Consider the following 27,179-nt stretch of genomic DNA (forward strand, 5'->3'; position numbering starts at 1 on the left):
TTTAACAATTGGGGCTCCACTTAACAATATTCTTCTGACACCAATTGATAACAGGATTATGGATAAGCAGTCATTGAAACCACAATACTAACCCAGCAAGCAAATAAACTAAACAAAACAGGAGATAGACCGTGTTCACACTCTCAGCGGGAACTCCACAGTTAAGGCCCCTTCACATTTAGCGACGCTGCAGCGATACCGACAACGATCCGAATCGCTGCAGCGTCGCTGTTTGGTCGCTGGAGAGCTGTCACACAGACCGCTCTCCAGCGACCAACGATGCCGGTAACCAGGGTAAACATCGGGTAACTAAGCGCAGGGCCGCGCTTAGTAACCCGATGTTTACCCTGGTTACCATGCTAAAAGTAAAAAAAAACAAACACTACATACTTACCTACCGCTGTCTGTCCTCCAGCGCTGCGCTCTGCTTCTCTGCTCTCCTCCTGTACTGTCTGGGAGCCGGAAAGCAGAGCGGTGACGTCACCGCTCTGCTTTCCGGCTCACAGACAGTACAGGAGGAGTGCAGAGCGCAGCGCTGGAGGACAGACAGCGGTAGGTAAGTATGTACTGTTTGTTTTTTTTAACTTTTAGCATGGTAACCAGGGTAAACATCGGGTTACTAAGCGCGGCCCTGCGCTTAGTTACCCGATGTTTACCCTGGTTACCAGTGAAGACATCGCTGGATCGGTGTCACACACGCCGATCCAGCGATGTCCACGGGAGATCCAGCGACGAAATAAAGTTCTGGACTTTCTTCAGCGACCAACGATCTCCCAGCAGGGGCCTGATCGTTGGTCGCTGTCACACATAACGATTTCATTAACGATATCGTTGCTACGTCACAAATAGCAACGATATCGTTAACAATATCGTTATGTGTGAAGGTACCTTTATAAGATGAACAAGTTTCTAGAGTAACGGTGTCCTATCAATGGACAAAATTTTAATGGGGCTGTCAAACCTGTCACTAATCCTGAAACAGTCTTGAATCCATGAAGTTGGCAGTAGACCCGCAGGCAATGAAAGCTAACATAGATATCGACTGCTTTTCAGTATATGAATGTTTAGCAGTATCTTATCTAAGGAGTAAAAGGCTACATGGGCTTCTAGGTGACCTCCTCAACAATCACCCAGACTTAGGTGTTTCCCGACGGCTTGTTCAATTGAGAGTATATCAATCAGCCCTTAAGGAAATGTCCAGCATGACCACAGTAGAAGACCACAGTCTGAGAATGTACCACCGCCTTCTCTCACTGGTTTGAATGCTGGCAGCACCAACCTCTATCAGCTCTGCTGTAGGTAAGATGGCCGATTAGGGGAGAAAGGCTGAAACCTGCTGTCAGTCTTCACTTCTCTTATAAATCCTGTTATCCATCTGAGGAGAATCCATGAATCCTGGCCTCCACCAAGGAGAAAGGTAGAGTATAAAAAACATATCATCCTTAAGAGTATCACAAAGGCCTCTTTGAAACTGGCACCAGAGAGGTGTAAGACAGAAGGATAGTCAGGGAAAAATTCCAGAGTCTGGTAACTAAAGTCAAAATACCTCAAAAGGGGTTATAGAAATGGGTAGTCAAAAGGCAAATGCACGCACACCAATGATCTGAAGCTACAATTGATAATGATTTGACATTGTCAGCAAGTTTAATAGCCTGGTAATTATTTGGAAAGGAAAACAACTGTAGGAGACAACAATGACTGCCTGACACGCCCATGCTATCCACAGAGCGGCTGAGCTTTCACTCACAGGACTGATAGCCTGATATGCCCCTGCTAGCTAAAGCGCAGCTGAACTGTCTCTCATAGCACTGACAGACCGACCCACCACTGCTATACATAGGGCAGCTGGGCTGTCATTCACAGTATCCCTAGAACATAGCGAATGACAGATTGGTGATAATATCTATAGTGGTATGTAAAAGTTTCGGCAACCCTAGTCAAAATTACTGTTATTGTGAACAGTTAGGTTATGTGCACACGTTGCAGATTTGGCCAAGGATCCGCAACGAATTGGCCGCTGCGAATTTGCAGCTGTTTTCCATGCGGTTTACAGTACCATAAAAACCAAATCCACAGTGGCCATGATGCGGAAAATACCATGTGAAAACGCTGCGTTGTAGTATCCGCAGCATGTTAATTCTTTGTGAGGATTCCGCAGCGTTTTACACCTGCTCCTCAATAAGAATCCGCAGGTGTAATACCGCAGGTGTAAAACCACAGGTGAAATCAGCAGGAAATCCGCGGTAAATCTACCTGCGGTAAATTTACCTGAGAATTTAGCAAAAACGGTTTGGAAAAATCTGCACACAAATCTGCAACGTGGGCATATAGCCTTAAGCAAGTTGAAGATCAAATGATCTCTAAAAGCTTAAAGTAAAAGGTGACACATTTTCTTTCTATTTTAGGCACACAAAAAAAAAAAATATATATATATATATACACACACACACACACACACACACATATTAATCCTTACATTTGAAAAACTCCAAAAAGGAAAATGGGCTAATGCAAATGTTTGCGGACATTGTATGGTTAGTACCACTTTTTGAAAGTATCAAAGACAAGATTCTTTTAATTCTTCTTTTATGGATTTTTATCCATCCATTCTTCCTTGGAAAATTATTCCAGTTCTGTGAGATTCCGTGCACTGATATTGTGAGGTCTGGTCACAAATGTTCACTGATGTTCTGAACAGAGGACAGTGAAGGACATTATAAAACCCTCAGCTTGACCTTTTGAGGTAGTCTATTGTGAATTTTGACGTGTTTAGGATCATCTTCTCTTCAACCTCAGCTTTTTTACAGCAAGAATTTGTTGTAATTTCATTGAATGCATTTTTCCATCTACCCGTGAAATGTTCCCCGTGCCATTGGCTACAACACATCCCCAAAGCATGACTGTTCCACCTCCGTGCTTAATGGTTGGCAAAATATCCTTTTCCTTAAATAAAGTGTCCTTTTTTCTCCACACATACCTTTGATCGTTATGGCCAAAGAGTTCTATTTTAACATCATCGGTCCACAGGACTTGTTTCCATAATGCATCAGGCTTGTTTAGATGATTTTTTGCGTACTTCTAATGCTAAATTTTATGTTGAGGATGCACAAGAGGTTTTCTTCTGATGACTTTTCCATGTTTAGAGGAAGATGGGTTTTTATAAACCTGGGGAATTTGCATCACCTGGTCTGGCCTTTCCTAGCATTCTGTAATGCTGTAGATAAGCCCCCGATGTTACCTGAAAAAGGAGAAAAAGACGTTAGATTATACTCACCCAGGGGCGGTCCCGCTGCTGGTCTGGTCGGATGGGCGTCTCTGGTCCGCTGCGGCGCCCCCCATCTTCATTCCAAGACGTCCTCTTCTGATCTTCAGCCACGACTCCGGCGCAGGCGTACTTTGTCTGCCCTGTTGAGGGTAGAGCAAAGTAGTGCAGTGCGCAGGCGCCGGGCCTCTCTGACCTTTCCGGCGCCTGCGCACTGCACTACTTTGTTCTGCCCTCAACAGGGCAGACAAAGTACGCCTGCGCCGGAGTCGTGGCTGAAGATCAGAAGAGGACGTCTTGGAATGAAGATGGGAGGTGCCGCAGCGGACCAGAGACGCCCATCCGACCGCACCAGCCGCGGGACCGCCCCTGGGTGAGTATAATCTAACGTCTTTTTCTCCTTTTTCAGGTAACATCGGGGGCTTATCTACAGCAATACAGAATGCTGTAGATAAGCCCCTGATGCCGGTGGGCTTACCTCACCTGCGATTTTCAGGGTGACAGGTTCCCTTTAAGGTCTGAAATCTTAGTCAAATTTATCTGAGCACACAAATTTCAAAGGGTCTTCAACATCTGCATCAGGTCATTTTTCTTTTTGTAATTTTTAAAATGTAAAAAGTGACTATATATACAGCTCTGGCAAAAACTAAGAGACCACTGCAAAATTTTCAGGAAAAATAGAGAGGATTGCGGCACACCACTGATGAAAAAAATGGAAAAACTTTATTCAGGCATAGCAAGCCATATTAAAAACATTAAAAGCTTTACGCATTTCAGGTGCATGCAGCACCCTTAGTCATAGGATATACAATTTAAATCAAAGCCAGAATAAATATCAATGATAGGCTGGAATTGGGCAGGTTAATCTTTGCGAAGGACGTGTGAATCAAGCCACATAAGAGGTTATCCTGGAAAAACAGTTGATTCCTTCTGCCCAGGCTATGTTCCCCAACTCTGCTTTTTCCAACAGGACAATGCGCCAGCCATACCACACATTTATGTCACTCAAAGTGTGGATGAAAGACCACCACATGAAATCCCTGTCATGGGCAGCCCAATCTCCTGACCTGAACCCCCTTGAAAACCTCGGGAATGTACGCAAGATGAAGATGGATAGTCACAAACCATCAAACAAAGAGCTGCTTAAATTTTTGTATCAGGAGTGGCATAAGGTCACCCAAACGCAGTGTGAAAGACTGGTGGAAAGCATGCCATGACGCATGAAAGCTGTGGTTAAAAATAATGGTGATTCCACAAAATATTGATTGCTGAACTCTTCCTGAGTTAAAACATTAGTATTGTTGTTTCTAAATGATTCTGAACTTTTTTTTTTTTTTGCATTATTTGAGGTCTGCAAGGAATGCATTTTTTTTTATTATTTTGACTACTTCTCATTTTCAGAAAATAAATACAAATTTTATTGCTTGGAACTATGGAGACATGTTGTAAGTAGTTTATAGAATAAAAGAACAATTTACATTTTACTTAAAAGTATACATATAAAGAGAAAAATCAGACAAATTGAACATTTTTAAAGGGACACTGTCACCTGAATTTGGAGGGAACAATCTTTAGCCATGGAGGCGGGGTTTTGGGTGTTTGATTCACCCTTTCCTTACCCGCTGGCTGCATGCTGGCTGCAATATTGGATTGAAGTTCATTCTCTGTCCTCCGTAGTACATGCCTGCACAAGGTGCAATCTTGCCTTGCGCAGGTGTGTACTATGGAGGACAGAGAATGAACTTCAATCCAATATTGCAGCCAGCATGCAGCCAGTGGGTAAGGAAAGGGTGAATCAAACACCCAAAAACCCCGCCTCCATGGCTAAAGATTGTTCCCTCCAAATTCAGGTGACAGTGTCCCTTTAAGTGGTCTCTTAATTTTTGCCAGAGCTGTATATATATATATATATGTATATATATATACAGTATATATATATATACCGTGAAGCCTAGTGAGCACCTGTGGAATGAGTTAGGGTGATGAGTTGGGGCCTATACACATAGCAGTAAAGGTACTGTCACACTAGACGATATCGCTAGCGATCCGTGACGTTGCAGCGTCCTCGCTAGCGATATCGTCCAGTGTGACAGGCAGCAGCGATCAGGATCCTGCTGGGAGATCGTTGGTGGGGGAAGAAAGTCCAGAACTTTATTTCGTCGCTGGACTCCCCGTAGACATCGCTGAATCGGCGTGTGTGACACCGATTCAGCGATGTCTTCGCTGGTAACCAGGGTAAACATCCGTTAACTAAGCGCAGGGCCGCGCTTAGTAACCCGATGTTTACCCTGGTTACCATCCTAAAAAGTAAAAAAACAAACAGTACATACTTACCTACAGCCGTCTGTCCTCCAGCGCTGTGCTCTGCTCTCCTCCTGCTCTGGCTGTGAGCGTCGGTCAGCCGGAAAGCAGAGCGGTGACGTCACCGCTCTGCTTTCCGGCTGCCCGGCGCTCACAGCCAGACCAGAGAAGCAGAGCGCCGAGGACAGACAGCGATAGGTAAGTATGTAGCGTTTGTTTTTTTACTTTTTAGGATGGTAACCAGGGTAAACATCGGGTTACTAAGCGCGGCCCTGCGCTTAGTTACCCGATGTTTACCCTGGTTACCGGGGACCTCGGGATCGTTGGTCGCTGGAGAGCTGTCTGTGTGACAGCTCTCCAGCGACCAAACAGCGACGCTGCAGCGATCCGGATCGTTGTCGGTATCGCTGCAGCGTCGCTATGTGTGACGGTACCTTAAGAATAATTTATCTATCTCTTGTAGAAATGGTAATATTTTGCCTGCTTTGCTTTTCTAGGTTTTCATTTTTAAGAAAGAAGATGGCCCCTATGCTCTTGTAGGAATTTGCCTAAATGTATTAAGATACACTACTGGTACATATAGGGTTAAAATTAATGTGTTTCAATCATTTACATGGCTATATTTTTGTATAGAATATTCCCTTCATTGTGCCACTGATAGCTCCTTATTCCCTGTGTGTTATGCACATGCCTTGGTTCGGGGAGAGCCTGGAGGGGAGTAACTAAGTGAACATCTGGTTCATCACTAGAACCCTTAAAGGTGTGGTTAGACTTGAACCCAGTTGGACACCAGGTGCTACTAAAAAATGGACTCTCGGAGTCACGAAAACTGACCCCCAAGGGGACAGGGAAGTAAAATAGGCCAGAAACTGGTTAGCAAGATGTATGCAACAGGTAGGCAGATGTGGGATAAAGCACAAGTGAGATTGATAAAGGAACATGGGACGGCCACAGATACAATATCACTAGTGCATGTGCACACGTGCAAGATTCAGATGGATCAGGAACAGTACTAAGCACAGGCAGGACAGGTACAGGTATAGGTACAGCAGGGCAGACAGGATCAGGTATTGCTAAGGCACCTCCAAATAAGGGAAGGTGCCTTAAATATCATATCTCTCCCAGCATTTGGCAGGGAACATCTTTAGTGTTGGCCATTTTAAAAGTCTGGAATCTGTGCACCCTAATCACACTTCCAAGTGACCTGTGTGCAGTGCTTGAGTGGAAACAGATGCCAAGGGAGCACAGAAAGGTAAGTAAAAATGCCAGCATCCTTGCAGGGGTAAGGAAGGAGACATATGCAGGGATGCCAATGTCGCGCTAACATGCTGAGAAGAGTGGTGGCACTATTTGAGAGGAGATGGCATGCATGAGATGTGCACATGTAGGACTGTGATATATGAGACGTAATCTGCGCTGAAACTGGCAGAGGTGAGTAGTTTTCTTTTCTATGTGAGGCCATTATACAGTGTGGAGCATCGTGTGGGGCTATTTTACACTATGTAGCATTATGTGGGGTCATTATACAGTATGGAGCATCATGTGGGGTCATTAGACAGTATGGGGCATAATGTGGGGTCATTATAAAGTATAGAGACTATGTGGGGCCATTATAAAGTAAGGAGACTATGTGGGGCCATTATGCAGTATGGATCATTATGTGGGGCCATTATAAAGAATATAGCATCATGTGGGGCCTTACTTCTGTATCGAGCTCTATGTGGGGAAATTATACAGTATGATGCATCATGTGTGGTCATTATGCAGAATGGAGCATCATATTGTGCCTTTATACAATATGGAGAATCATGTGGGGCCATTGTACAGTATAGAGCATCATGTGGAGCCATTATACACTATGGAGCATCATGTAGGGCCATTATAAAGTATGGAGCAATATGTGGGGCCATTATACTGTATGGAGCATCATGTGGGGCAATTATATAGTATGGAGCAATGTGTGGGGACGGTATTCTGTATTGAGCACTATTTGGGGCCATTATACAGTATGGAGCTTCATGTGGGGCCATTGTACAGTATGGAGCATCATTTGGGGCCATTATACAGTATGGAGCACTATGTGATACTATTATACAGTATGGAGCACTATGTAGGGTCGTTATAAAGTATGGAGCACTATGTGGGGTAATTAAACAGTATGGAGCATCATGTGGGGCCATTATATAGAATGGTTGATCATGTAGGGCTTTTATACATTTAACATCATATGGGGCCATAATACTGTATAGCGCTATATATATATACAGTGGGGCAAAAAAGTATTTAGTCAGTCAGCAATAGTGCAAGTTCCACCACTTAAAAAGATGAGAGGCTTCTGTAATTTACATCATAGGTAGACCTCAACTATGGGAGACAAACTGAGAAAAAAAAAATCCAGAAAATCACATTGTCTGTTTTTTTATCATTTTATTTGCATATTATGGTGGAAAATAAGTATTTGGTCAGAAACAAACAATCAAGATTTCTGGCTCTCACAGACCTGTAACTTCTTCTTTAAGAGTCTCCTCTTTCCTCCACTCATTACCTGTAGTAATGGCACCTGTTTAAACTTGTTATCAGTATAAAAAGACACCTGTGCACACCCTCAAACAGTCTGACTCCAAACTCCACTATGGTGAAGACCAAATAGCTGTCAAAGGACACCAGAAACAAAAATGTAGCCCTGCACCATTCTGGGAAGACTGAATCTGCAATGGCCAACCAGCTTGGAGTGAAGAAATCAACAGTGGGAGCAATAATTAGAAAATGGAAGACATACAAGACCACTGATAATCTCCTTCGATCTGGGGCTCCACGCAAAATCCCACCCCGTGGGGTCAGAATGATCACAAGAACGGTGAGCAAAAATCCCAGAACCACTTGGGGGGACCTAGTGAATGAACTGCAGAGAGCTGGGACCAATGTAACAAGGCCTACCATAAGTAACACACTATGCCACCATGGACTCAGATCCTGCAGTGCCAGACGTGTCCCACTGCTTAAGCCAGTACATGTCCGGGCCCGTCTGAAGTTTGCTAGAGAGCATTTGGATGATCCAGAGGAGTTTTGGGAGAATGTCCTAGGGTCTGATGAAACCAAACTGGAACTGTTTGGTAGAAACACAACTTGTCGTGTTTGGAGGAAAAAGAATACTGAGTTGCATCCATCAAACACCATACCTACTGTAAAGCATGGTGGTGGAAACATCATGCTTTGGGGCTGTTTCTCTGCAAAGGGGCCAGGACGACTGATCCGGGTACATGAAAGAATGAATGGGGCCATGTATCGTGAGATTTTGAGTGCAAACCTCCTTCCATCAGCAAGGGCATTGAAGATGAAACGTGGCTGGGTCTTTCAACATGACAATGATCCAAAGCACACCGCCAGGGCAACGAAGGAGTGGCTTCGTAAGAAGCATTTCAAGGTCCTGGAGTGGCCTAGCCAGTCTCCAGATCTCAACCCTATAGAAAACCTTTGGAGGGAGTTGAAAGTCCGTGTTGCCAAGCGAAAAGCCAAAAACATCACTGCTCTAGAGGAGATCTGCATGGAGGAATGGGCCAACATACCAACAACATTGTGTGGCAACCTTGTGAAGACTTACAGAAAACATTTGACCTCTGTCATTGCCAACAAAGGATATATTACAAAGTATTGAGATGAAATTTTGTTTGACCAAATACTTATTTTCCACCATAATATGCAAATAAAATGTTAAAAAAACAGACAATGTGATTTTCTGGATTTTTTTTTTCTCAGCTTGTCTCCTATAGTTAAGGTCTACCTATGATGTAAATTACAGACGCCTCTCATCTTTTTAAGTGGTGGAACTTGCACTATTGCTGACTGACTAAATACTTTTTTGCCCCACTGTATATATATATATATATATATATATATGTATATATATATATATAATTGCCTAAGGGTTTTTCCGTCTGTCTGTCTGTCTGTCTGTCTGTCCTGGAAATCCCAGCTCTCTGATTGGTCGAGGCCGCCAGGCCTCGACCAATCAGAGACCAGCACAGCATCGACGTAGAAATCCCGCGTCTCTGATTGGTCGAGGCCGCCAGGCCTCGACCAATCAGCAACGGGCACAGCGACGATGATGTCATAAAGGACGTAGAAATCCCGCGTCTGATTGGTCGAGGCCGCCAGGCCTCGACCAATCAGCAACGGGCACAGCGACGATGATGTCATAATGGTTGCCATGGCGACGATGATGTCATAAAGGTTGCCTCGACCAATCAGCAACGGGCACAGTCTGCCGCGAATTCTGGAATCATCATTGTCCATATACTATGGGGACATGCATATTCTAGAATACCCGATGCGTTAGAATCGGGCCACAATCTAGTATATTTATATGTATATACAGTGTGGAGCATCATGTGTGGCCATTTTACAGTATGTAGCATCATGTGGGATCATTATACAGTATGGAGTATCATGTGTGGCCATTTTATAGCATGGAGCACTATATGGTGTCATTATACAATATGGAGCATCATGTGGGGCCATTGTTCAGTATGGAGCATTATGTGGGGCCATTATGCATTATGGAGCATCATGTATGGCCATTATACAGTATGGAGCAATATGTGAGGCAAATTATACAGTATGGAGCATCATGTGGAGCCATTATACACTATGTAGCATCATGTGGGGCCATTATATACAACACCTGGCAAAAATTATGGAATCACCGACCTTGGGGGATGTTCATTCAGTTGTTTAATTTAGTAGAAAAAAAGCAGATCACATACATGGCACAAAACTAAAGTCATTTCAAATGCCAACTTTCTGGCTTTAAGAAACACTAAAAGAAATCAAGAACAAAAAGTGTGGTAGTCAGTAATGGTTACTTTTTTTAACCAAGCATAGGGGGAAAACTATGGAATCTCTCAATTCTGAGGAAAAAATTATGGAATCACTCTGTAAATTTTCATACCCAAAAATAACACCTGCATCAAATTAGATCTGCTCGTTAGTCTGCATCTAAAAAGGAGTGATCACACTTTGGAGAGCTGTTGCACAAAATGGACTGACATTAATCAAGGTTCCAACACGAGAGATGTCAACTGAAACAAAGGAGAGAATTATCAAGCTCTTAAAAGAGGGTAAATCATCACGCAATGTTGCAAAAGATGTTGGCTGTTCAAAGTTAGCTGTGTCTAAAATCTAGACCAAATACAAACAACATGGGAAGATTGTTAAAGGCAAACATACTGGTAGACCAAGGAAGACATAACAGCGTCAAGACTGGAAACTTACAGCAATATGTCTCCAAAACAGGAAATGCACAACAAAACAAATGAGGAATGAATGAGTGGAAACTGGAGTCAACGTCTGTGACCAAACTGTAAGAAACTGCCTAAAAGAAATGGGATTTACATTCAGAAAAGCTAAACGAAAGCCATCATTAACACCTAAACAGAAAAAAACAAGGTTACAATGGGCTACGGAAAAGCAATCGTGGACTGTGGATGACTGGATGAAAGTCCTATTCAGTGATGAATCTCGAATCTGCATTGGGCGAGGTGCTGATGCTGGAACTTTTGTTTGGTGCCGTTCCAATGAGATTTATAAAGATGACTGCCTGAAGAAAACATACAAAACATACAAATTTCAGCAGGTGCACCTTGAAAAAGAGCAGCGAAACGCGCGTCGGTGGCGGCGATACACAGGTCCGGCATTACACCTCGGCATGGGTAAGCATCATTATTAGAATCTGATCATATGCCATTGGGCTGTTACTGAGTTGTTAACTATGTGATGTGGCACTATGTCTAATTATAGAGACACAGTGCAGATGCCTCCCTGATTAACATGTGAGCACTAAGCACTTTACTTCATGTTACCTTGTTGGATATATACCTGTGGCTGACCTGATCCCTTATTATTTCTTATTATTGTTTTTTGTGTACATGTTGTTATTTTGATTTATGGAACCAGTTTAATAAAGTTATATACTTTTATACATATCTGTGTGGACTTAGTACTCCGTATCTTTTCTCATGGTTCTCATTGCAATCGGTTTCTAGTATCTTAGGTTTGCAGTGCACTGCTTACAAGCTCTTTTGCTGTAGACTCTATAACGCGATGTTTTTCTCATCTAAAACCTTAGTATTAATGTAAAATTGCCATGTTGGCACTGTGCGATAAATAAGTGTGTTTTTGATTGCAGTTTGGGCACTCAGACGCCAAAAGATTCGCCACCACTGCTCTAGAAACCACAGGCGTCCTGGAGACTGGTTGCCGAGTTGCTGTGAACAGACAAACTATGAGCCATATTAGAATGTCTTAATAGCAAGACCCCTGGTGTGAGTGTTGGGAAACCTCAAATACACGTAGGAAGATCAACACGCGGGAGCATGACAGGCTACTTGCAAAGTCCAACGTGGAGTACAAGAAAGTTTAGCAGCCTAGGGTATAGCAAGCAGAGCCCAGATCCAGGACGAGTATGTAACATATATATTGACATCATATGTTGGGAAGGTGTTTAAGTCAAATACGAGTAAGGCCAAATATTCTTAAAGTTACATATAAAAAAGCTTCTGTCATGATCCCTGTGATGGTCATGCGGGGGTTAATATTCCTTGCCTCGCTTTGAGATCTGTCTGGCTATTTCAGTCTGCTGTTACCTGCAAGCAGTGTCAGTTATAGTTCGTGTCTCTGGCTGGAGCAGCTGACCCATTATACCCCGATTTGTCCTCTGCCCATTTACCTAGGCCCTGTTCCTGTGTTTTCCTGTGACTTCGCTTATTGGAGTACTTGCTCCCTGTGTTGTGACTCCTTGGTATTTGACTTGGCTTTTCCTCTGACCTGTGTGACTGTCTTGCATCTCTGGCTTTCCTGCTCCCAATTGGCTCTTGGACTTGTTTCTGATCATGTGTATTGCTGTGACCTCTGGTACTTTGTTCCGTCTCTTTTGCTGACCCAGCTTTTTCTGACTACTCTTTCACCAGCTAGTGGCTTCTGCCTGCTGCTCACGGTGAGTGTACCTGTTTTCCTTCACCCAAACCCCCTGGCGCAGGTTGTGTGCTACTGCACTGCAGCAGGCATTGCAGCTTCCTTGGCAGATGATCATACAATGTCTATGCATTTATTAATTAACAAATTGTTCTACAATATGTTTCATTTATAATTCTTTTTACTCTCATTAAATTAAATTTTTGTAAATCTTCTATTTGGATGCCACTTCTTGTTTTATGCCATTTTTCACCTTCGACACTTTATAATTACATTTCTTTTAATTTTTTGTTTTGTAGTCTGACAACACATGCTTCGGAAATGATAAAATCATTGAGGTTTATAGTCTTCTTGCTCCTACTGATAACCATCGGATTCTTTTATGGAATCACCTACAGAGAGAATATCTTGCCTTACATGTCTTTTATCTCGGGAGATAAAAAATTAAATGGATCCTTTATGCTAATAGGTCAAGTTTTCAATCCTGTAAATGGATGGGAAATGATTACAACTATATCTAGTACCAAAGCATCAAGTGTTAAGGAAAATACATTATTGGAGACCATCAGTACGTCCTCAAGCACAACGGAGAACATTGCTCCTAGGTCTCCATCTGAAATATTAAAAGAAGGTAATGGAATCATATATTTAGAAACTACAGATCGAATGCAACCTCCACCGCTAGTTTTATGTGCCATTGAGTCAGCAGCTCGTGTGTACAAAAACCGACCAGTGGTTTTTTTCTTGAAAGGATTAAATAGCACCAATATTGAAGAAACGGTGCAGAGACATTTCCCAGTTCTCTCATCCCTGAGGAACATTTACTTCTTCCCCCTGAAGATGGAAGACCTGTTTATTGACACACCACTTCACTCCTGGTATCAGAAGGTAATGTGCAGCAAATTCTGATTAGTACTAAGTGTTATGCAGTTAATTTATCCAAATGTAAAGCAGTTTTTTGTCTGATTATGTATGCATAAGTTGTAGGCACAAGGATGCCTCTTCTGAAGGCATTGCTTCAAATGTTGTGACCCTGAGCCTTTTGGCCACAGTGAATCTAGAAGGATACCCGTCATGTCCCCAAATGCTACTAACCTACAGATATAGGAAAAATATGCAGGTAAATAGTGGTTCAATTCTGCCAGAACGACTTACTGAAATCACGGCTGTCAGAAAAACTAAACTTCATTCCCCACAGGCATTGCAGTACTCGTGTATGGTTTGGACTTGTCCAATTTCAGGTCCCACTCATTTAGGATAGGGGTGTGATGGGATCTGATCTCTTCTGTAGTGTGCTTAGAGTCTTATTGATTTTATCCGTATGTCAAAACAAATATGTTTCTTGTTTAACCCCTTAGTGACGGAGCCAAATTTTTGAAATCTGACCAGTGTCACTTTATGTGATAATAACTCTGCAACGTTTCAACAAATCCCGGTGATTTTGAGATTGTTTTTTCGTGACATATTGTACTTTATGATAATGGTAAATTTAGGTCAATATGTTTTGTGTTTATTTATAAAAAATATAAAAAATTTGAGAAAAATGTTAAAAAATTAGCAATTTTCAAACTTTGAATGATTATCCCTTTAATGCAGATAGTAATACATTAGCAAACATTAATAAATAACATTTGCCACATGTCAGCTTTACAACAGCACCATTTGTAAAATGTTATTTTATTTTGTTAGCATTTTAGGAAGATTAAAAATGTAGCAACAATTTTTCATATTTTCAAGGAAATTTACAAAATTTATTTTGTTAGGGACTTATCCAAGTTTGAAGTGACTTTAGGTGTCCTATATATTGGGAAACCCCCAAACGTGATACCATTTTAAAAACAGCACCCCCAGACATATTAAAAACTGCTGTCAGGTAGTTTATTAACCTTTAGGTGCTTTACAGGAATTAATGCAAACTGGCATGATAGGAATGAAAATGTGCATTTTTACCACCTAAATGCCTCTAACTTCTGAACAGATTACTACAGCCGTCAGACTCTAAGGCCGCTATTTGGTCATGAATTGCCATGGCAAACATCACGACCACACAATCATGATCAGAGGGCACCAATTTGGATAAAGAGGAAGCCCCCACACTCTGTTAACCATTTATAATGATGTAGTCACTATTGACAGCAGCATCTAAGGGGTTAAGCAGAGTTGGATGATGCAAACACCGATCGTGGCTGATGCAGCAAGTTGTCAGCTATAGTGGACAGCCGACAGCTGCTGGATTGTCACCTGTATGGGGAGGCTATTCTTTTATATCTCAGGTCAGTTAAAAGACGTATTGGCGGTCATTAAGGGGTTAAATAAAAGTGGTATAAAGGGTGTTCATCCTAGCTAATAATGAGGAGTTTTGTGTTGTTCCCCTTCTTTCAGCTAACTGGTTTGCGTGGTGAGCCATTCTTATGTTGTGTTGTGAGCATTGAAGGTCGATGCCAGACTATCAAGAGACGATGGTTTGGTGGATTGGGATTAGTGGTATGTTGTGGACGAGACTCAGGTCTGAGTTCTATTTCCAAGCCTGGCCAGGCCCCTAGACATTTTACTAACCCATGCTGGTGGCAATGGTCTTCCGTGGATTTGATCTGTTTGTTTCTTGTTTAAATAAAAGTGGTATAAAGGGTGTTCATCCTAGTTAATAATCAGGAGTTTTGTGTTGTTCCCCTTCTTTCAGCTTACTGGTTTGCGTGGTGGGCCATTCTTATGTTGTGTTGTGAGCATTGAAGGTCGATGCCAGACTATCAAGAGACGATGGTTTGGTGGATTGGGATTAGTGGTATGTTGTGGACGAGACTCAGGTCTGAGTTCTATTTCCAAGCCTGGCCAGACCCCCAGACATTTTACTAACCCATGCTGGTGGCAATGGTCTTCCGTGGATTTGATCTGTGACATCAAATTTGATTGTTTGCTTCTCATAACTTCCTACCCTCACATTGCTTTGGTCTGGTCCGAGATTGTTGTCTGGCTTGCATGGAAACATGTCCTATTGGAATTGACATTTGGATTTTGTGTATGAGGCAAGGTCTAGGAAAAGCAGCTTGGGTGTGGAGGGACATGCATGCATAAGAGTTGGGGCTTTGGGAAGCAAATTGGTGGTATGGTAAATGGTGAGGGTACAGGACCTGTTTTTGTAGGGTAAACCCCCTTCCAATTTTATAAGTTTTAAGAAATACTCAGGGGGGTCTCTATTGAGCCAGGGTCCAGAGTGACAAATCACAAGGCATTATTCAGCTAAGGGGTCCTCAAACTGGTATAATGCAGTTAGGCCAAAGAGAATTCACTCATGGTTCCAGGTTTTATTGGTTGAGTTTCCAAAGATCCTTTCCTTATATTTAAGTATAAGTAATAATATTGCTAATTTTATCAATAAAGGCTGATGTGGCCATTTTATCCAAACTTGTCATTTTGGTAGGTTTTAAGGGGGATGAGATAACAGAAAATGTGTGGGTCTAGGTAATATTTGGTTTGGCAAGATGGAGGTCAGCCATCCCTCAGTCAATCATTCGTCAGGGCCCATATTGCGACCAGAAGGGGCTAAAAGGGAATGCCAAATTCAAAAAACAGTCGCCAAACATAAAATCGTCATGAATATGGCACATCCAGATTCGTGATGTAAAGCAAATTTTAATAAAATTGTGTAAAATCTGTAACATTCAGTAAAAAGTATGGGAAAATATTTGCATTACCACTAAAGTATTTTGAGCACTTTGGCTAGAATAGGGGTGGTGTATGATAAGCGTGAGGCATGTGTTTTATGATGGGAAGGAGTGGGGAGAGCCCAGAGAAGCGGCAGGTATGTAAACTTTTTTTTCTAACTTTATGTGTGCATATTGTGTCTAGCCAATCGAGACGCAGGAAGCATCCATAATGTACCAGCACAACGGCTTGTGTCATTGACTGCTGAAACCACATGTCCCTCTCTATATGAAGAGCAGCCATCTTGTTTTAGCTTATTTTTCTCAATATAACAGAGCAGAGAGGCTGCTCCTGAGGCTGGGCCTGGGTGCTGATAGATTTTAGTTAATTACCTAGGCGGTTGTTTCTAAGTCAGATAGTTTAGCAAGCTAGTGTCCTGGGTGGCTGGGCTACATGCACGAATAGACCTTTCTAAACCTTATGTTTTCAGTTGCTAAATGTGATATAGCAAGGCATATGTCACCTTGTCATTTAGTGGTGGTGACATTGTTCAAAGATTTGAGTTGTTGGCCAGGAAAAAAATTATTTAGATATAGCGTGCTGTGGTTAAGCACGCTGTAACTCAACTTTTCATTTAGTTCTGGTGAAATTCAACTGTCTGCATAGCTCATGCAGATTTAAAAAAAAATCTGTTGCTAAATGTGATACAGCCCGCCATATCTCACCTTGTCATTTTGTTGCTGTGAAATTGTTCTGTGTGCAGAGCTGTTACACTGTAAAAAATGTTTTTGGCAGTTGTTAACGTGATCCAGAATGCCATATCCCACTTTGTTATTTAGTGACGGTGAAATTAAGCTGTCTGCAGATCTCATGCACGTTGAAAAAAAAATTGTGTTGCTAAATTTGATACAGCCAGCCATATATCACGTTTTAATTTTGTGACGGTGAAATTGATCTGTGTATAGAGCTATTGCACAGTAAAAAAATTTTTTGTTTTTGTTGATGCTTATGTTATTCAGTATACGATATCCTACCTTGTCATTAAGTAGTGGTGAATTTCAGCTGTCTGCATAGTTCATGCAGATTAAAAAAAAAAACTATTTTTTCTGTTACAAATGTGATTCAGCATGCCATATACCACCTTGTCATTTAGTGGCAGTGAAATTAAGCTGTCTGCAGAGGTCATGCACATAAAAAAATTCTAGATGTTAGATTTTACATTTTTGGGTGCTGATATTGTTCTCCATACACAGAGACACATGATAAAATCAAAATGGGTTTTCTTATTATTGTGCTACCAAAAGGAGGCTACATTTCTTCTTTTCATTCTCTGGTGCACATATTGTTCTCCATACAGGGGTGAATATGATAAAATATAAATGTGTTCTGTTACTAACGCACTCCAAAAATTTGGCCACATCTGAGATGTCATTCTTTTGTTCTATGATTCAAGGCTATCCAAGGTATCCAAGGCTCGTCCACAGTAACAAAACAATTTTTTTTCTGTTACTACAGTGAAACATAAAGCAGGCCACATTTAATATTTAAATTCTTTTGTGCTGGTATTTTTTATTAAATTTTGCTTACATAGCGCTATCTTATTCCACAGCGGTTTACATATATTATCATCACTGTCCCCAATGGGGATCACAATCTAAATTCCCTTTCAGTAAGTCTTTGAAGTGTGGGAGGATCATTGACAATCCTGTATACAGCAATCATAAAATAATTTACATTAACAATGAAAAGCTTCAAAATAATAATGCTTTCATGGGAATTAATTTAATTTTTGCACTTTGCTTTTAGATTGATCTACAGAAGCAATCGCACTGGACCCACGTCAGCTCTGACGCCTGCAGGTTAGCTCTGATTTGGAAGTACGGCGGGATGTATATGGATACGGACATCATCTCAATACGAGTCATTCCCAGTGAAGACTTCTTGGCTGCACAATCTTCTCAATTCTCTAGCAATGGTATTTTTGGGTTTTCTACTCATCATAATTTTACTCAACAATGTATGGAGGACTTTGTTCGGAATTATAATAGTAGAAAATGGGGAAATCAAGGGCCACATCTCTTTACCCGTGTTTTAAAGACATTCTGTAAAATGCCAAACTTTGAGAATACTGAAGATATCATGTGTGGAAACATAACTTTCTTCAATCCTCAGCGCTTTTACCCTATTTCTTATCCAGCTTGGAGAGCATATTACAAGGTTTGGAACAAATTGCCAACTTTCAATCACTCCTATGCTTTGCATCTCTGGAACTACATGAACTCAGGTGCAAAATTAACTATGGTACCTGGAGGTAACACTTTAGTAGAACATCTCTACAAAGAGCATTGTCCTTCTATATATGGTGCACTACTTCGTAATGAGACAACGAACCTCTGAACAAGACCCACAATTTACACCCATTATCCTATTTTTGCACATCAGTCCGGATGATCTAAGTAACCATTGTGAAATTCTGTAATTTTTCAAATTTTATACAAATTTAATCTGAATAGACTTTTTCATATTTTATTTGTACAGCAACTTTTAATGCTTCAATTAACTGAAAAATCCTCAAACCAAGGGTAATTTCACAAAAAAAAGAAGAAAGGAGTCCAGCTTCTGGTTGGATCGTACAAAAATCCTCTTTAATTCAAAAAAATATTAAAATTCTATACAAATAGGTGGGGGAGCAGGAAAGCACATGGCGACTTGTTTAGAGCGACAGGCTTTGAGGAAGAACGCGGCTTAGTGTTCGAAGAGCACCACCATGCGCTTTTCTGCTCCCCCGCCTATTTGTATGCCATTTTTACTTTTTTTTATGATTCATGTAGAAGCTGGAGTCCTTTCTTCATTTTAATTGCTGCTACGCTTGTCACATTGTTGTCCCTGCACTATTGCTTTTTTTCTATATTTTTCCTAGTTTCACACAAACATAGAAAAAAATCGGTCAGAGCGTCAACCAGAAAGTGTAATGATTGTTTTGTCTTGCTTGTCATCCATCTGCAATCTATTTTTTTGGCAGCAACTATTAATTAGTTATAGGACCATTTACAGTTAACTAACTACCGTAAATGACAAATGCAATGTATCCACATAGATCGGATGTTATACTGTGGCTCCATAAGGCATCCAATTTTTTTAAATTTTTTACACACTTATAGAACTGAATGGGTAAGTCTCGTTTAATTTATGGAAGAAACTAGCTCATGGATATGGGATAGTTTATGGAAGAAACTAGCTCATGACTTTTTTCAAATGCAGATTCAGTCAGTGACAAAATGTGTTCATCTGCACAGCCCTGTTGAATAACATTGGACCGAGTGCTATTAATTTTTTTCATGGATAGCACTCACACCGTAAATTCAGTTGTATGAATGAGTCTTAGGGTTAAACTAACCCATTTGAAGTTAACATGTGGTGCACACAATAGGAACATTTGCTGACATACCCTGCAAGGAGAAAAGTTTTGGGACACAAAACTTATTTAAAGTGGTTGTCGCACTAATAAAGTACATTTTAATCAATAGATCTTGGAATAATAGTAAAGGTACCGTTAGACTAAACGACTTACCAACGATCACGACCAGCGATACGACCTGGCCGTGATCGTTGGTAAGTCGTTGTGTGGTCGCTGGGGAGCTGTCACACAGACAGCTCTCTCCAGTGACCAATGATCTGGGGAAAGACTTTGGCATCGTTGAAACTGTCTTCAACGATGCCGAAGTCCCCCTGCAGCACCCGGGTAACCAGGGTAAACATTGGGTTACTAAGTGCAGGGCCGCGCTTAGTAACCTGATATTTATCCTGGTTAACATTGTAAAAGTAAAAAAAAAAAAACAGTACATACTCACATTCCGATGTCTGTCACGTTCCCCGCCGTCAGCTTCCGCACTGACTGTCAGTGCCGGCCATAAAGCAGAGCACAGCGGCCCTGCGCTTAGTAACCTGATATTTACACTGTTTACAAGTGAACACATCGCTGGATCGGCGTCACACACGCCGATCCAGCGTTGACAGCGGGGTGATCAGCGACCAAAAAAAGGTCCTGATCATTTCCCAACGACCAACAATCTCCCAGCAGGGACCTGATCGTTGGTCACTGTCACACATAACGAGATCGTTAGTGGGATAGTTTGCTGCTACGTCACAAAAAGCGTGACGTTGCAAAGATATCGTTAACGAAATCGTTATGTGTGAAGGTACCTTTAGTTCCACAATTGGATTTGTTTAAAGCAAATGTTCCTGTGCTGAGATAATCTTATAAATGTGCCCATGACAACAAACACAATGTGTGCACATACCCTAGAAAGAACTTGACTGGCCCACAGAGAGCCCTAACCTTAACACTAACGCCAATGGAAGGAACTAGAACAAAAACTAGGAGCCAGGTCCTCTCATCCAACATCAGTGTCTGACCTGATAAATGCTCTTCTGGATGAATGGTCAAAAATGTCCTTATATAAAACTCTTTAATTTCGTAGAAAGGCTTCTGAGAAGAATTTCAACTGTTATGGCTGCAATGTGAAGACTAACTCCACATTAATACCTATGGATTTACGATGGGATGTCATTACAGCTCTTGTAGCTGTAGTGTGTAGGTGGCCTAATATTTTTGTCCTTAAACTGAAGTGTATTTGTTCAGCATACCCACAGGTTTCAACAGTCAAAGGGATGATGAAAAACTGTTCTTTCAGTATGAATTTAGCTGGTGTTCATGGATATTCTGTTGCTTGAATTGCACCATGTTGAATATATAGATGAGTATACTGTATATGGGGCACAAGTTTGGAAAATTGTATTAAACTTCCCCATTAAACAAAATTCACATACTGTACGTGTTTTATACACTACAAAAGATCTAAAGAATATAATTACTAGCACAAATATATTAAAGACTACTTATCCATCTATTTCTATGATGATGTTAAATTCTGCTTTTTAACAGCCAATTATTCACATTCCAACTGGTACTGTGATCTTCACCAGGACACCAACAAAGATGGCAGCATGGACATAAATATTTTACTGCTGAGCTCTGATAAATGGTATCCTATTCTAAGAACTTCTGTGAACTTTTGCTACATTTATCTTGCAAAGTTTCAGTCTTCACCATATCCACATGTATTGTATGTCACATTTTTGGGAATTTGTTGTGGGAATTTGTGGCATGCATGGGGGGGGGGATATATAGGGGCCCAGGATGGGTTATATTAAATAAAGGGGGCTAGGATGGGTGACAATTACTGCATGGGGCCAGAATGAGGTACGTACATTATTACGCAGTAGGAAATATGCACTTACATAGATTCTCCAGGGAAAACAAGCAATGTGGAATTTTATCCCCATTAGTATGGAACAGCATGCACGACTCGTCCACTGATTCATTCATTCCTTCAGTGGCTGTACATGCTGCCCCAAACAGGACATCCTACCCACCACTACATTTTAAATTGGGTATAAAAGTGCCCTGTCAGGGATAAAAGTTCCCCATTCTTTCGATTGATGCGGTTTCCGATTGTCGGATTCCACTGATCAATATGTTATCACCTACCTAATCTGTGGATCGGTGATAACTTGTTTTCATCAAAGAACACCTTTAATGTAAACTACCATAAGTGTACATCCCAGTTATGGTGTACGCACAGTAAATGTGCAGGAGCCGCCTGCATTTTACAGTCGACTCAAGGTATAATTAGCTTTGCCTCCACCAAGGGCAAAGAATCTGTTTGGCGGTGCGCCCCCCAACCATATTTGAAGCTTAACTTTATTGTAACTCTATTTAATCAAGTAAAGGTACATCCCTGTTTTTTCCACAATGCTTTATTTAACTTAATCGACAATAAAACATTTTGTATGTCTATATTACTCACAATACATGTATATATGATATTTTAACAAAACAATAACTTATAGTAAACTAAACTAGTCAGTGGGTATGAGTAAAACTGCTTGTATACCTGTGAGCCTGTTTCGTGGCATAATAAGAATTACTATGTTCCATGACAGAACTGACTAAAATTTAATTTTACAAGTTTTTTTTTTTTTTGCTGCAAACATTTTTATAATATCATCATAAGAAAATTTTAAAGCCAACTCTTTCTGTATGGAAATAATGCTTAAGTTTGTTAACCTTTGTTGTACCATGACACTTCGAAGATATGTTTTCAGGAACTTTAGCTTGCTAAAGCTTCTTTCACGGGAAGCAACAGATACTGGTATAGTCAGGAAGATTTTCAGAGCTTTGGTTATATTCGGATAGACAGCTTGTAGTCCATTCTTGTATATGGAGATAAGCAGACCTTCAGGTGTGGCAGTTTTCATACTTGTGTTTAAATTCAGTGCATGATGTTCAAAACTCTCCACTTCTGGGATAATTTCATCTTTATCAAGATCCTTCTGATACATCTAGGCTAATTCACGGCCTTTTCCATAAATTCTTCTGTTGTTAATGCGTGAAACTGAGGTCCAGGGAGAAAACCAAATGTATTACTATGCTTTTCTATAGCATCAAATCGGGTTCTTATTTCTAAAAGGATTTTGCCACTGATTTCTAAAAGAGAAATCCAAAATCTGTTTTCCTGTGACAACTGAACACTGTCATCTTCACATTCTTCATCAAAACATCATATTGATCTTTAACTTTCTTATCACTCAGAAGTGATAATAAAGGCCACACCTTGCAATGGCATTAGTTGTTCTAATTGACTCTAACAGGATCAAGAGACCTATGAATTTTCTTTGCAGACATATCAATACTGATGTTTTCATTTTGTAGAAGTTTGTTGATGCGATCAATGGGACTTAGTACTTTGCACCAAAAACAAGACATGGCAACAAAACCAAACTATGTAATATTGTGCATCAGAGAAGCAGCCTCAACCTTTGTCTCCATGTTTGCTACTGTATTGGTTTTTGGTTCATTTAAAGTATCAGCGATTTCACTTAGATGCATTTAAATAGGTCTTACTGCTTCTAAATTTGCTGTGCTGATCACCTGGCTTTGCTTAGTGAGTTGAGGGTAACCGGGACGTGTTTCTGTAAAACTTCCCATTTAAAAGTGGAGGCAACTAAAAACAAATAAAGACAATGTATGGTTCCAAAGTAAGCCTCTGCTCCTCGTGACACACTAGCAGCATTTACACCAACCAGATTTCGGGAACGAGCAGCACAGGGTACAAAATATGCTAGGTTATTTTCTTGACGCAATCGTTCTTGAACCTCTTTATACTTTCCAGGCATATTTGCCACATTGTCACATGATTGACCCCTGAAATTTTAAATATCTAAGACATTTTTTTTGAAAAATTATTTCAGTGAGATCAAGTCCAAACTTTTCACTCACAGTAAAAAAAAGTCTATGAAGCTTTCTACAATTTCAGTGCCATACTTTGCAAATTGTCTCTTCAGTGAGGAAGAGGACTAGAACTCTAGTGCCACCTACTGGAAGTTGCAATCCTAAAAGTCAATGTTGACCCTTTAACGAGCCTTGTCACATGACTTAGGATAAAAGCCAAACCAAATTGAAATTCTAGATTGGCTTTTATCCTAAGTCATGTGACAAGGCTCATTAAAGGGTCGACTTTGACTTTTAGGATTGCTACTTTCAACAGGTAGCACTAGAGTTCTAGTCCTCCTCCACTCTGAAGAGACAATTTGCATATTTCCCAGAGGAGCATTGCGGCTTTAAGTCTCTTTAAGTCTCCTCATCTCGGAATGCTTAGCATGTCATCTCCTCAAGGAGAAACAATACTTCTTGGATCTTAGTGCCATACTTTGCAATTTTGACATATCTAATGACTTCAGACATTTGTTCCAAATGGCTTATTATTACTGTTACTATTATTAATTTACATAGCACCATTAATTCCATGGTGCTTTACATGAGAAAGGGGTTACATACAGAGTTATAGATATCATTTACAGTAAACAAATTTACAATGATAGACTGGTACAGAGCGCTCCAGCGTTTTGCCCCATTAAACAGTGTGCATAGGCTGCATCTGCTTTCTGCTGCTGGTGTGCTGTATGTCAGTGCCTACATTGTAATATATGTAATATATGTATATATAAGGCAGCATATTGAATAAGACCGGAGATCAGTTGAAATGTCGAATAGAGTCGCTCATATACGTTTTTCTCTTCTCTGTTCTACGAATATTGTGTGTGACCACATAAATAAATTTCCTTTTTTGCATCACTTTACAGATAGAGTGTGCGGTGAATTCTCTTCCTTTGGACTCAGGGTCTCAAGGGCCCATTACACCAGTACCACACATTTGTACAGAGTGCAGGCCAATTTATTGTATCTTGAATTAGATAACAGACTGTTTCAATATGTGGCCTGTTTTTTTGTTTTAATTTTTTTAACCGAAAAATACTGTATAGACCAAGGCTAGAAGACAAAAAAAGGCAATGTATGCCTGCAAAGCAAGGATTTTGACACCACAGATACCATAGGTGTCTGACTAAGATAACAGACTGTTTCAATATGTGCAACAAAAAAAGCAAATGGCCGACAGCACATGAGATACGTGGATGCACGTCCTAGTTCCACTGGACCCCCATGGAAAGTGTACATACCAAGTAAACAATGAAGGACAGCATCCAATCCAGGTGAAAGTGTTCAAAAACGGATTCCTTTATTTGCCAAAGTGCAACGTTTCAACCCACATGGGTCTTTGTCAAGCATGCACACGCCCCCGGAAGAAGAACTGGCGAAATGCACATCGGGTGGGTCGCGTACTAGGACGTGGGCACATCACAGGTAATATAACGATACATGCTTGCTATAAGGACACTAAAGGCATTATGCAGGTAGTGAATCAGACACATGGATAGGTCCCCTTGGCTTTTCGTGTCACTTAGGCGTATGCCAGTTGCTTCAATTAAGGGCGGTATAGAGAGTTTCTATGTGTTTTTGATGTACCACACTGTATCTATATTTTTGCCTGTTACTTACAAGAATAGCATCTGCGGTGATTTGTGCCTTACTCCTAGTAGCCTCAAGTTGTGCTTTGAGGTACCTAGGTATATATGATACTTGTCAATTGTTGATTTATTATAATAAAATTTGTTAGATTTTACATTCCTTGTGCCATTAATTTATTTAGTTGGGTGGTACTGTGGTTTGAGGTATCGTTACGAAATGTGACCAAGCTTTTGGTTAGGTCATTTGGATTATTATGTATGCTATAGATCTAGGCTAGAAGACAAAAAAAGGCAATGTATGCCTGCAAAGCAAGGATTTTGACACCACAGATACCCTAGGTGTCTGACTGAGATAACAGACTGTTTCAATATGTGCAACAAAAAAAGCAAATGGCCGACAGCACATGAGATACGTGGATGCACGTCCTAGTTCCACTGGACCCCCATGGAAAGTGTACATACCAAGTAAACAATGAAGGACAGCATCCAATCCAGGTGAAAGTGTTCAAAAATGGATTCCTTTATTTGCCAAAGTGCAACGTTTCAACCCACATGGGTCTTTGTCAAGCATGCTTGACAAAGACCCATGTGGGTTGAAACATTGCACTTTGGCAAATAAAGGAATCCGTTTTTGAACACTTTCACCTGGATTGGATGCTGTCCTTCATTGTTTACTTGGTGTTTAAATATGTGGCCTGTTTTGTGGTTTTAAAATTTACATTGGGACGGGCGCATGCGCGGACTCTGATGGAGCAAGACGCGCTCTACTGAGCTCCGCAGCCCGGCGCCTGATTAGACCCTCGCCGAGCACCGGAGCCGGGAGGATTCTATAACGAGCAGACACCCCTCGAGCCCGTGAGTCCGGAGGCTGATAATGCCCAAGAAGGGGGGAGCTGGCCAGCCGGTGGGTCGCCCGATAACAGAGCTCTTGGCGGACAGCGGCGCGGTTAAAATGGCCGCCGCTACTATCCTTGCTAACACACCATCCCCGCAGCCCAGTGCGGGAGCTGGCAAGGAGGACTCGGATAATGGAGGAGATGCTGTCATTGCCACTGCAGCGTTAACTAAAACCCTCCAGAAGACTTTTCGTTCTGAGCTCACCACTGCTATGCAGAGCATTACCACCCAGCTGCAGGACATTATCCAGCGCACAACGCACCTTGAAGAGAAGATGGACGCCACAGCAGAGGCCTTAGAGGAGGACCAGGAGACCCTCAAGCACCATGCGGACCGTATAATGGACCTGGAATTAAGGAGTGAGGACTTGGAGAACAGGTCACGCAGAGATAACATCAGGGTACGTGGTCTGCCAGAGTCTTTCACAGCATTAAAAGACACAATTACCACGCTGTTCACAGCTCTCTTACCAGAGGTGGACCCCTCTCTAATGCACATCACAAGGATTCATAGGTCCCTGGGCAGGCCAAGAGCCCCAGACATTCCCAGAGATGTAGTCCTCAAAATGCAATATGAGGAGACCAGGGACCTCATCTTAAATGCTGCAAGACCGCTCTCCACACTACCTGGCCTACCAGACTCTGTACGTCTTTTTTCTGATATTGCTCCAACCACGCTGTTCCGCAGAAGAGCCCTAAAGCCAGTCACTTCAGCATTACAAACGGCACAAGTCAAATACCGTTGGGGCTTTCCATTTTCACTATCCTTCACTCTGGGAAATGAGCTACACATATGCCGTTCACGAGAAGAAGGCAAAAAGGCCCTTGAAAAAGCTGGATTGCCATTTGCCGATTCCCTGCCACCACAACCACAAAGAAAACCATGTCCGGCCAGGGACTGGCAAACTGCTCCCATAACTAGGAGCCAACGCACGCGAATTACTTGACTAGTAGCTGATGGTTAACTGAACACTTGATTTGGTTTTGATATACATCCCAGCCTATTGCTGGATTTACCACGCTACGTGGGTTTGTCTATTTTATATAGTAATAACATAGATTATTCTTCCGGTTCCGAATTTATCTAGATAGGCCCGAACCTACCTAAAAAATACCTACCTTATACCCTACCCCCCCCCCCCGCACCTCTCCCCTCCCCCCCCTCATCCCCCTCACCCCCC

General features: G+C 41.5%; 1 protein-coding gene across 1 annotated transcript in view; it reads left to right on the forward strand.

Moving 5' to 3' along the window:
- The window catches only part of LOC138680913 (alpha-1,4-N-acetylglucosaminyltransferase-like), a 79,089-nt gene extending 60,273 nt beyond the window's left edge, over window positions 1-18,816 (forward strand). Inside the window, exons 2-3 of the mRNA XM_069768122.1 lie at window positions 12,832-13,420; window positions 17,981-18,816. Of these exons, the coding sequence (XP_069624223.1) occupies window positions 12,854-13,420; window positions 17,981-18,571 (1,158 nt within the window). The 5' untranslated portion in view covers window positions 12,832-12,853 and the 3' untranslated portion in view covers window positions 18,572-18,816. The remainder of the gene's footprint in view (window positions 1-12,831; window positions 13,421-17,980) is intronic.
- The last annotated feature ends 8,363 nt before the right edge of the window (window positions 18,817-27,179 follow it).

Source organism: Ranitomeya imitator, chromosome 5, assembly GCF_032444005.1.
Source record: "Ranitomeya imitator isolate aRanImi1 chromosome 5, aRanImi1.pri, whole genome shotgun sequence".
NCBI classification, from domain to species: domain Eukaryota; kingdom Metazoa; phylum Chordata; class Amphibia; order Anura; family Dendrobatidae; genus Ranitomeya; species Ranitomeya imitator.